Genomic DNA, 12,632 nt, shown 5'->3' with positions numbered 1-12,632 from the left:
CTTAAATCTTTCCCATCTCACCTGAACCTATGCCCTCTAGTTCTGGACTCCCCCACTGCCCCCCCCAAACCCAGGGAAAAGAGCTTGTCTATTCACCCTGTCCATGCCCCTCATGATTTTGTTAACCTCTATAAGGTCACCTCTCAGCCTCCAATACTCCAGGGAAACAGCTTTAGACTGTCCAGCCTCTCCTTAAAGTTCAAACCCTCCAACCCTGGCAACATCTTTGGACATCTTTTCTGAACCCTTTGAAGTTTCACAACATCCTTCCTATAGGAGAGACACCAGAATTGCACACAATATTCCAAAAGTAGCCTAACCAATGTATAGATACAGCCACAACATGACCTCCCAACTCCTACACTCAGTGCTCTGACCAATAAAGGAAAGCATACCAAATGCCTTCTTCATTATCCTATTTTCCTGTGACTTCACTTTCAAGGGACAATGAACCCGCATTCCAAAGTCTCTTTGTTTAGCAAAACTCCTCAGGACCTTACCATTAAGTGTATAAACCTTGCCCTGACTTACTTTTCCAAAATGCAACACCTCACCTTTATCTAAACTAAACTCCATCTGCCACTCCTCAGCCCATTGACCCATCTGATCAAGATCCCATTGTTTTCGGAGGTAACCATGAGAAACCTTGTCAAACGCCTTACTGAAGTCCATATAGATCACATCCACTGCTCTGCCCTTATCAATCCTCTTTGTGACTTCAAAAAACTCAACTTAGTGACACATGATTTCCTACGCATTAAACCATGTTGATTACCCCTAATCAGTCCTTGCCTATCCAAATACATCTAAATCTTGACCCTCAGGATTCCCTCCAACAATCTGCCCATCACCAATGTCAGGCTCACCAGTCTATAGTTGTAAGCTTTTCCTTACCACCTTTCTTAAATAGTGGCACCACATTAGCCAATCTCCAGTCTTCCAGCACCTCACCCGTAAAGAGAATTTAATTAAGCTAGCGAACTTCCTTCATTTCTATTATAATCAAAAGCCCCTACTTTTATTTAAGAAAATATATTAAAATTTAAAAACTGTAAGAAAGTACTCTGCAGGTACAATTACCATATTTAAAAGGCATCTGGGTGGGTACATGAATAGGAAGTGCTTAGGGGGATATGGGCCAAACACAGACAAATAGGACGAGGTCAGTTTAGCATATATGGCCAGCGTGGATGAGTTGGACCGAAGGGTCTGTTTCCATAATGTATTGCTCTATGACTGAGTAGGCCATTCAGCAATTTGGGCCCGCTCTACCATTCAATACGATAATGGCATACAATCCAACTCACAAACCTCTTCCTGCTTTCTTTGGTCTCTTAAGCCCCAAGAACCTTTGTTGAAAAGTGTATTTTGGCCTCAACTAAATCATTAACATATATTGTGAATAACTAGGGTCCAAGTACTGGTCCGTGCAGCACCCCTTGAATGACTGACTGTCACTTGGAAAATTACCTGTTTAAACACTTGTTTTGTTTTCTGCCTGCCAACCAATTTGTTATTCAAGTACAGGACTCCCAAACCCATGTGCTTCAGTTTTATATGCTAATCTCTAATATGGGACCTTATTGAAAACCTTCTGACAGTCCAGGTAAACCATATCCACTGCCTTGAAAATTCTAGTATTTCCTTTTGTAAACCCATGCTTGCTCTGATTGCTCAGCTCATTGTTGTTCAAGTGCTCTAAAATTAAATTATTTTATGATGGACTCTAGCATTATCCCCATTGCTGATGTCAGACCAACCAGATCTCTCAACATCATTTTCTTAATAGCGACATTACATCAGCTAACGTCCAAACCATAGAATCTATTCCACAGCATATAGAATCTTGAAAGATCCCACTAACGTATCCACTAACTCTAGGGTCACTTCTTTTAATACTTTAGGATGTAGGTTATCACGCTCTAGGGATTAGTCAATAGGCAATAGGTGCAGGAGTAGGCCATTCTGCCCTTCGAGCCTGCATCACCATTCAACATGATCATGGCTGATCATCCTTAATCAGTATCCTGTTCCTGCCTTATCTCCATAACCCTTGATTCCACTATCCTTGAGAGGTCTATCCAACTCTTTCTTAAATGAATCCAGAGACTGGCCACCACTGCCCTCTGGGGCAGAGCATTACACACAGCCACCACTCTCTGGGTGAAGAAGTTTCTCCTCATCTCTGTCCTAAATGGTTTACCCCATGTTTTTAAGCTGTGTCCTCTGGTTCGGCACTCACCCATCAGCGGAAACGTTTCCTGCCTCCAGAGTGTCCAATCCTTTAATAATCTTATATGTCTCAATCAGATCCCCTCTCAATCATTTAAACTCAAGGGTATACAAGCCCAGTCGCTCCAATCTTTCAGCATAAGGTAGTCCCGCCATTCCAGGAATTGACCTAGTGAACCTACACTGCATTCCCTCAATAGCCAGAATGTCTTTCCTCAAATTTGAGACCAGAACTGCATACAATACTCCAGGTGTGGTCTCACCATGGCCCTGTACAGCTGGAGAAGAACCTCTTTGCTTCTATACTCAATCCCTCTTGTTATGAAGGCCAGCATGCTATTAGCCTCCTTCACTACCTGCTGTACCTACATGCCTACCTTCATTGACTGGTGTACAAGAACACCCAGATCTCTTTGTACTGTTCCTTTACCTAAATTGATTCCATTGAGGTAGTAATCTGCCTTCCTGTTCTTGCCACCAAAGTGGATAACCATACATTTATCCACATTAAACTGCATCTGCCATGCATCTGACCACTCACCTAACCTGTCCAGGTCACCCTATAATCTCCTAACATCCTCCTCACATTTCATTCTGCCACCCAGCTTAGTATCATCAGCAAATTTGCTAATGTTATTGCTAATACCATCTTCTATATCATTAATATATATTGTAAAAAGCTGTGGTCCCAGCACTGATCCCTGTGGTACCCCACTGGTCACTGCCTGCCATTCCCAAACGGAGCCGTTTATCACTACTCTTTGTTTCCTGTCAGCCAACCAACTTTCAATCCGAGTTAGCACTTTGCTCCCAGTACCATGTGCCCTAATTTTGCTCACTAACCTCCTATGTGGGACTTTGTCAAAAGCTTTCTGAAAGTCCAGGTACACTACATCTACTGGATCTCCCTCATCCATCTTCGGAGTTACATCCTCAAAAAATTCCAGAAGATTAGTCAAGCATGATTTCCCCTTCATAAATCCATGCTGACTCTGACCTATCCTGTTACTACTATCCAGATGTGTCGTAATTTCATCCTTTTCGACTCCAGCATCTTTCCCACCACTGAAGTCAGACTAACTGGTCTATAATTTCTCTCTCCCACCTTTCTTAAAAAGTGGTACAACATTAGCCACCCTCCAATCCGCAGGAACTGATCCCAAATCTATCGAACTCTGGAAAATAATCACCAACGCATCCACGATTTCTCGAGCCACCTCCTTCAGTACCCTGGGATGTAGACCATCAGGACTCGGGGACTTATCAACCTTCAGACCTAACAGTCTCTCCAACACCAATTCCTGGCAAATATAAATTCCCTTAAGTTCAGGTCCTTCAGCCACTGTTACCTCAGGGAGATTGCTTGTGTCTTCCCCAGTGAACACAGATCTGAAGTACCAATTCAATTCTTCAGCCATTTCTTTGTTCTCTGTAATATATTCCCCTGTTTCTGTCTTCAAGGGCCCAATTTTAGTCTGCCTTTGATCCCATTAATTTCTCTAAAACTATTTCACTACCAATACATATTTCCTTCAATTCCTCCTTCTCACTAGACCCTGTGTTCAGCAACATTTCTGGTAACTTATTTGGATTCTATTTGTGAAGACAGAAACAAAATATGGATTTAATTGATCCCTTATCTCTTCATTCCTCATTATAACTTCCCCTATTTCTGATTGTGAGGGATCAACATTTGTCTTCATTAATTTTTTTCATTTGACAATTTTCAGATCTCAGTACCCCAGGCAATAGGCCTCTCTGGTGACTCACTTACTCTCTTTCATTCTTTATTTGCCCTGCACCTCCAGTCACAGGCTGGTCTCCTCCCAAATTTCCTGCAGATAGCCTCATACGTAACTACCAGCAGCAAGAAACATAAGCAGCTCCTGAGAAATTCTGTTACTCTACTTATGGAGCCAGTTTTCTGCATAGTCAGCCTCTTGACTGAATTTTTTTGAGTTTTTTGGTGATTTCAGGACAACCTCATTCACCGCCTCTGTTGAAAAGAGCCACATTACCAAATCTGAAGGCATAAAGATATGTGGGCTTCTCTTATAAATTTGTTCAAGGGATGTAGCTAGGCCAGCATTTACTGCCAATTCCTAATTGCCCAGAGAGCAGTTAAGAACATTGCTGTGGGTCTAGAATCATATCTAGACCACACCAGTTAAGGATGGCAGATTTTGTTTCTTCAAGGACAGAAGTGAACTGGGTGCAATGTTACAACGATCAATGATGGTTACATGGTCATCATTGGGATTACTTTTTTGTAAGCAGGTACAAAGAGACACAAAGAAAACCAAGCAAGTAGAAACCATGCTTCAACTATAGAAGCCTTGATTGGTCTACACCTGGAATGTGCCAGAAAGTTTGAACAACAAGGAAGAAAATGTTAACCTTGGAAGGAATGCAACATAGATTTACCACAACTATATCTGGACTTAAACTCAAATTACAAGGAGTGATCATACAAATTAGCATTAATTCAGCTGGAATTTAAAAGGTTAAGGAGTGATTCAAGTTTAAAGTTAGTTAGGGGGTAGTATGCGGCTAGGAGTCAAGCACCAGGGCACAGTACAAAGATTAAAGCCCTACTTCTCTCAAATGAAATTAGGAAACAATTCTACATGTAAACTATGACAGAAGTTTGAATTCTTCCACAAGCAGTGATTAATACGTGACCAAAAACTAAGACTAACATATTTTTGGTAAATCAAAAATATTAAGCAAGAGGCATTAAGACAGATAAATACAGTTCAGTCACAAATTAGCTATGATCCCACCGAATGGTTCAACAGGCTACAAAGGCTAAATGGCCTACTCCTGTTACTATGTTCACAAGGACTAGAAAGGTAATACCAACTATAGATAGAAATTTCAATGGCAGAGAGCTTGCTGTTATTCATCTAAAACATTGTAACGGAGAACACAACATTGATTTATTAGGTATTGTGCAGTTTTTATTTTACAGTCAATTGCAAAACCTATTAGCATATCAAGTTCTTCCGAATATGATGCCGACACTTTATGTAGAAAAATAGACATACAATGGTCATTAGAAAACTATTTTCAAAAAAAAAAGTCCAGTCCTGTCCTTGCCTAATATTTATATGTACTTATTTTCTGGCACTCTACTAGAATGATTTAGCAGGAAGAATTCAAAATAACTTCACCCTTCTATAACATTGGAAGGCTAACTTGCTCTATAGTTAACAGAGCAAACTATAACATCTCATTTATAAAAACTGCTCTTTTCACCAATGCCTTATATGATAACAAAATGTTAACTCGTTGACATTTGTTGCTCAGTGCAACTTCAAACAATGTTACCATTATCGGAATAAAAAGGGCAAACAATTTAACCAAACATTACCTCATTAACTTGATCACGTTCTGGGGGCGTTTCTCGTTGCAGACACTGTATTGATGCAGAACTGACTGAGCTTGCCGAACTTTTTAGGGAATGGAAAGTGCTGATCAGCTGACTTAGAGGGACAGTCACCTATAAAATTCAAAAATAAATTTAAGTTATATTAGGTATTTTAATTAAACTGAAATTCTCTCAAAATTAGAAGAATGACAAAGGGAATGTAAAGGTTGAGATTTACCTATTAAGTGAATAAAAGTTCACATCAAATCACATTTAATAATGATTTCAATAATCTATTCATATACCCATTCTGTATAATCAATATATAACAACGTAGGTCTAAAACAAAAGTATTTGTCAACTGAAAAATTTTTAGAAGGCAGAAGAAATTTTCACTGGAAAGTACCTGCTCAGCTACTTTACACATAAGGATACCCAACCTGAGTCAACCTGCATTGAACGGAGTAGCATAATGCAGAGGATGGGGACAATTGAAATGTGGAGTTGGTTTAAGGAACAGATATTGCGTGTCCTTGATAGGGATGTCCCTGTCAGCCAGGGAGGAAGTGATATGGTAAGGGAACCATGGCTTACTACAGAAATTACATCTCTTGTTAAGTGGAAGGAGGCGGCTTATTGATGATGAGACAAGATGGCTCAGATGAGGCAATGAAGAGTTACAAATTAACTCAGAAGGATTTAAAGAGAGAGTTAAGAGCAAAGAGAGGACATGAGCAGTCTTTAGCAGTTAGAATAAAGGAGAACCCTAAAGCTTTCTATAGGTATGTGAGGAATAAAAAGAGGACGAGGGTAGGAAGAGGGCCAGTCAAAGACATAAGAGGGAAGTTTTTGTTGCAAACGTTTTGTCCCCTGTCTAGGTGACATCCTCAGTGCTTGGGAGCCTCCTGTGAAGCGCTTCTGTGGTGTTTCCTCCGGCATTTATAGTGGCCTGTCCCTGCCGCTTCCGGTTGTCAGTTTCAGCTGTCCGCTGTAGTGGCCGGTATATTGGTTCCAGGTCTATGTGTTTGTTGATGGAGTTTGTGGATGAGTGCCATGCTTCTAGAAATTCCCTGGCTGTTCTTTGTTTCGCTTGCCCTATAATGGTAGTGTTGTCCCAGTCAAATTCATGTTGCTTGTCGTCTACGTGTGTGGCTACTAGGGATAGCTGGTCGTGGCGTTTCGTGGCGAAACAGAACCACAGCAAGAGCACCCGAGCTACAAATCTTCTCACAAACTTTGAACATAAGAGGGAAGTTGTGTGTGGACCCTGTGGAGATCAGAGAGGTGTTAAATGAATATTTCCCATTGGTTTTCACTCAGGAAAAGGAGAATATTGTAGAAGAGAAGAATGAGTTACAAGGTATTAGGCTAGAAAGGATCAAGGTTATTAAGGAAGAGGTGTTTTCAGTTTGAGAAGGAGTGAAAGTAGACAAGTCCCCTGGGCTGGATGGGATTTATCCAAGGATTTTCAGGGATGCGAGGAAGATGGTGTTAGAGCCTTTTGGTTTTGATCATAGAGTCATCATTGTCTACAGGTTTAGTACCTCAGGACTGGAGGACAGCAAACGTTGTGCACTTGTTCAAGAAGGGCAGTAGAGATGACCCAGGTAATTATAGACCAGTGAGTCTTACTTCTGTTGTAGGAAAGGCTTTGGAAAGGATTATAAGAGATAAATTTATAATTTATCTAGCAAACAACAATTTGATTACAGCTAGTCAACATGGTTTCATCAAGGGCAGGTCATGTCTCACAAATCCCATTGAGATTTTTGAGAAGGTGACCAAGCCTGTGGATGAGGGTAGGGCAGTTGGCGTATTGTACATGGACTTCAGTAAAGCCTTTGATAAGATTCCACATGGTAGGCTGCTGGAGAAAATGCAGAAGCATGGGATTGAGGGTGATTTAGCAGTTTAAAACTGGCTTTCTGTAAGAAGGCAGCAAGTGGTGATTAATGGAAAATATTCAGCCTTGTGCGGCCACACTTGGAATATCGTGTACAGTTCTGGTCGCCCCATTACAGGAAGGATGTGGAAGCACTGGAAAAGGTGCAGAGAAGATTTACTAGGATGTTGCCTGGTCTGGAGAGAAGGTGTTATGAGGAAAGGCTGAGAGACTTGGGTCTGTTCTCATTGGACAGAAAAAGGCCAAGAGGGGATTTAATAGAGACATCCAAGATGATCAGAGGATTAGTTAGGTTGGAAAATGAGAGCCTTTTTCCTAGGATGTTGATGTCAGCTTGTATGAGGGAGCATAGCTACAAATTGAGGGGTGATAGATTTAAGAGAGACGGCAGAGGCAGGTTCTTTACTCAGAGAGTGGTAAAGGCATGGAATGCCCTGCCTGTCAATGTAGTCAACTCGGCCATGAGAGAAATTTAAACAATCCTTGGATAAGCACATGGATGATGGTGGGATATGTAAGGGATGGGCTTAGATTAGTTCAGAGGTCGGCGCAACATCGAGGGCCGAAGGGCCTGTTCTGCGCTGTAATGTTCTGCGTTCTGTGTCTTCCAACATCTTGAAGCCAGAGTCAGTCCATCATCAAATTGCTATTTTTCCTAACCCCGAATATCTACATCATGACATTTGCTTTCGAGCTTTCAGGACATTCCAAAGCATTTTACAAACAATCAAGTATGCTAACCGTTCTAATGCAAGAATTGTAAAAGAAGAAATCAAACTGGAGGAATCCATGATACGTGCTGTCTATGAAATGAGTACTTGAATTTCTAATGATCAAATAGTGGCAAACACACTTTGGGGATAGGGTTGCAAAGGTCAAGACATTTTGGAAGTAAACAGGAACATATCAAAGGTTTTTTCATGAAATACAACAAAGTGGATAACTGTCCATTTAAACTTCAATGCTATTGCCTAATCAAAACCATTTCACAATGTATCATGTGTTTATGTGAGGGTGTGCAAACATTGACACTATCCCCTTTGGATCAAAGCAATGGCATGAAATAAAAGATCATATTTATCTGCCACAAAACTAATGCAAAGTAAAAATAGGACTTTGGGCAGTGTTGTTGACCAGAGAGATCCCGGGGTTCCGGTCTATAATTCTTAGAAGTTTGCATCACACGTAGTGAAGAAGGCATTCAGCATGCTTGCCTTCATTGCTTAGACCTTTGAGTGTAGGAGTTTGGGCGTAATGTTGAGGTTGTACAAGAGGTTGGTGAGGCCTCTTCTGAAGTGCAATGTTCAGTTCTTGTCTTCCTGTTATAGGAAGGATATTATTAAGCAGGAGAGGATTCAGAAAATATTTACAAGGATCTTGCTGGGAATGGAAGGTTTGAGTTGAGTTATGAGGATGACTGGAGCGGCTGGGACTTTTTTTCAAAGAAGTGTCAGAGGTTGAGAGGTGATCTAACAGAGTTTACAAAATAATGAGGGGTGTAGATAAAGTGAATGGCAAGTGTCTTTTCCCTAGGGTGTGGGGGATCAATACTAGGGGGCATATTTAATCAAGAGTAAGCAAAATTACTCTTGCAGTAAGTTTATTAAGAGCATTGGCCTTTGTAGATAAGCATTTTTTGACCAGTTGCCAAGGCCTGAAATGTTGTTACACTAAAATGAGCTGCAGATGAATCTACACAAAAAAGACCTGGTTTGCGTGAAATGTACTGCATACATTCACTCCATTGGGATACAGTACAAGCTCTATCAGAGACAAGCAACAAGCAACAGACTGTCAAGATAGGTTGAAGATGGCCCAAACTGTGCAATTAAATACTATGGCAGTATAAATAGTCCATGTTGCCATTTACCAGAGTTAAACAGAGGTAAACAAATCTGTGGTCAACACAGCTAGGCAAATGCAACCATCAACTTGCAAGATTATTGGAGTCAAATGGAAGTAGTACTGGCCTTGGTCAGAGGTGTAATCAATCTGGATTAGTTCTACAACAATACCCTGGACAAATCTGTACCAGTGTGACATGGGTATCGGGTTACTAAATGAGAAAGTGAGCCGTTTGTGTCACCATTTTTAACCATCACATTTGCGTGTTAAAACTAACATTTTACTTTAAAATCTAAATCTATGCAAACATTTAACAACTTCCGTTCTTTTAGAGTGGCAGGTGCACAGCAAGGAAACAGACCCTTTGATCCAATTTGTCTGTACCAACCAGATATCCTAAATTAATCTAGTTCCGTTTGCCTGCATTCAGCCTTTCTCCCTCTCAACCCTTCCTATTTCATGTACCATCCAGATGCCTTTTAAATGCCGTAACTGTACCAACCTCTATCAGTCAGAAATCATTTCTTTAACTAATATCCCTTGCTCATTCTCTAATGTTTTATACTCATTAGACTGTTTTAGTTTTAGACTGTTACAAATGTCTGAAGTAATTGATTTCATCTTGAATTCAGTGTAGGTGCCTTTGGACTTTTTTGCATGCTTTTGAGAAGGCTAGTCATGCTTTATCAGCACTCTACCATCTATTTGGCAGCTAATTTCACCATAATGCAAGGAGACTGCTCAGACTGGACCTCCATTTCTGAAACTGTTAACAATTTTATAAGCACTTCTCAACTTTGTTCCTAAAGATTCATTTTATTATTTGCCAGTTGTTGACCTTATACTTACCACATTCCTGTACAGTCATAGAGACAGACCCTTCGGTCCAACTTAATCATGTCGACCACATGTCCTAAATTAATCTAATGCCATTTGACAGCATTTGGCCCATTTCCCTTTAAACCCTTCCAATTCATATACCCATCCGAATGCCTTTTAAAATCTTAAAATTGTACCAGCCTCCACCACTTCCTCTGGCAGCTCATTCCATACATACACCACCCTTTGCAAGAAAAGGTTGCCCCTTAGGTCCCTTTTAAATCTTACCTCTCTCATCTTAAACCAATGCTCTCTAGTTTTGGACTCCCTTACCCTGGGAAAAAGACCTTCATTATTCACCCTATCCATGCCCCTCACAATGTTATAAACCTCTGTATGGTTACATAGAACAGTACAGACCTTTCGGCCCTTGATGTTGTGCCAACCTTTTATCCTACTCTAAGATTAAACGAACCTACATACTGTTCATTTTACTATCATCCACGTGCCCATCCAAGGGTTGCTTAAATGTCCCTAATGTATCTGACTCTACCACCAGTGCTGGCCGTGCATTCCATATGTAAAGAACCTACCTCTGACATCTCCCCTAAACCTTCCTCCAATCACTTTAAAATTATGCCCGCTCGTAACAGCCATTCTTATTCTGGGGAGAGTGTCTCTGGCTATCCACGCCTATCATCTTCTACAACTCTATCAAGTCACGTCTCATTCTTCTTCAATCTAATGAGAAAACTCCTCGCTCCCTCAGCCTTTTATAAGACTTGCCCTCCAGTCCAGGCAGCATCATGGTAAATCTCCTCTGCACCCTCTCCAAAGCTTCCACATCCTTCCTATAATGTGGCGACCAGAACTGAACATGATATTCCAAGTGTGGTTTAACCAGGGCTTTATAAAACTACAGTATAACCTCATGACTTAAACTTAAACCCCCTGCTAATGAAAGCCAACACACCATATGCCTTCTTAGCAACCCTATCAACTTGAGTGGCAACTTTGAGGGAATCTATGGATGTGGACCCCAAGATCCCTCTTTACCTCCACACTGCCAAGAATCCTGCCTTTAACCCTGTAATTTGCATTTAAATTCAGCCTTCTAAAATTAATCACTTCACACTTTTCCAGGCTGAACTCCATATGCCACTTCTCAGCTCAGCTCTGCATCCTATCAATGTCCCGTTGCAACCTACAACAGCCCTCCACATGATCCACAACTCCACCAACCTTTTGTATGAACGGCAAACTTACTAACCCGTCTTTCCAGTTCCTCATCCAAGTCATTTAAAAAAAAATCATAAAGAGCAGAGGTCCCAGAACATCACGGGTCATGGAGCTCCAGGCTGAATCCTTCTCAGCTTCTGATGGTCCACTGAATACAGCCAGACTACTCAACCTTTCCCAACAGCTCAAACTCGCCAGCAACATCCTTGAAAGGGTGCAGAACAGATTTACAAGTTGCACCACATTTTTTCTCGAAAGCAGGGAGACCAGAATTGGATGCAGTACTCCAAAAGTGTCCTAACCAATATCCTATAGAGCCACAACATGACATCCCAACTCCTTTACTCAATGCACTGACCAATAAAGGAAAACAGGCCAAATGTCTTCTTAACTATCCTGTCTATCTGTGACTCCACTTTCAAGGAACTATAAACCTGCACCCCAAGGTCTCTAGGTTCAGCAACACTTTTCAAGACCTTAACATTAAGTGTATCACTTCTGCCCTCATTTGCCTTACCAAAATACAACACCAAAATACATCTAAATTAAATTCCACCTGCCACTCCTTGGCCTATTCGATCACTATCCTATTTTACAAGGTAACCTCCTTCACTGTCTACTACACCACAAATTTTGAAGCCATCAGCAAACTTACTAATTATACCTCCTTTTTTCACATCCAAATCAATCATATAAATGACATAAAAAACAGTGGATCCAGCACCAATCCTTACAGCAGCTGCAGACCAAAAAGCAATCACCGTCTACCACCACCCTCTGCCTCCTACCTTCAAGCTAATTTTGTACCCAAATGGCTACCTCTCCTTGAATCCCATGTGATCTAAACATACGGACCAGACTACCATACAGAACCTTGTTGAATTCCTTGAAGTCCCATTCAGACAACATTCCTCACTCTACCTTCATCAATCTTCTTTGTCACTTCTGCAAAAAAACTCAATCAAGTTAGTGAGATACGATTTTGCGCACACACAGCCATGTTGAATATCCCTAATTAATCCTTGCCTTTCCAGATACACGCAATTCCTGTCCCTTAGAATCTCTTCCAAAATGTACTTATTACTGACATCAGGCTTCCTGGTCTATAGTTCCCTGGCTTTTCCTTATCACCTCTCTTAAAAAAACGGCACCACATTATTCAACCACCAGTCTTCCAACACCTTACCCCGTGACTTTTAATGATACAAATATCTCCGCTAGTGG

At 41.0% G+C, this 12,632-nt stretch overlaps 1 protein-coding gene across 1 annotated transcript in view; it reads right to left on the bottom strand.

Moving 5' to 3' along the window:
* LOC122550058 (ATP-dependent zinc metalloprotease YME1L1-like) overlaps window positions 1-12,632 on the bottom strand; it is a 69,795-nt gene that overhangs the window by 47,828 nt on the left and 9,335 nt on the right. The window contains exon 2 of the mRNA XM_043690525.2: window positions 5,606-5,734. Within this exon, the coding sequence (XP_043546460.1) occupies window positions 5,606-5,734 (129 nt within the window). The remainder of the gene's footprint in view (window positions 1-5,605; window positions 5,735-12,632) is intronic.

The sequence above is a fragment of the Chiloscyllium plagiosum genome, unplaced genomic scaffold (genome assembly GCF_037043375.1).
Source record: "Chiloscyllium plagiosum isolate Xiang-an unplaced genomic scaffold, Cpla_swu_hap1 HiC_scaffold_5, whole genome shotgun sequence".
NCBI lineage: Eukaryota > Metazoa > Chordata > Chondrichthyes > Orectolobiformes > Hemiscylliidae > Chiloscyllium > Chiloscyllium plagiosum.
This window is presented reverse-complemented; position numbering and strand designations above follow the sequence as displayed.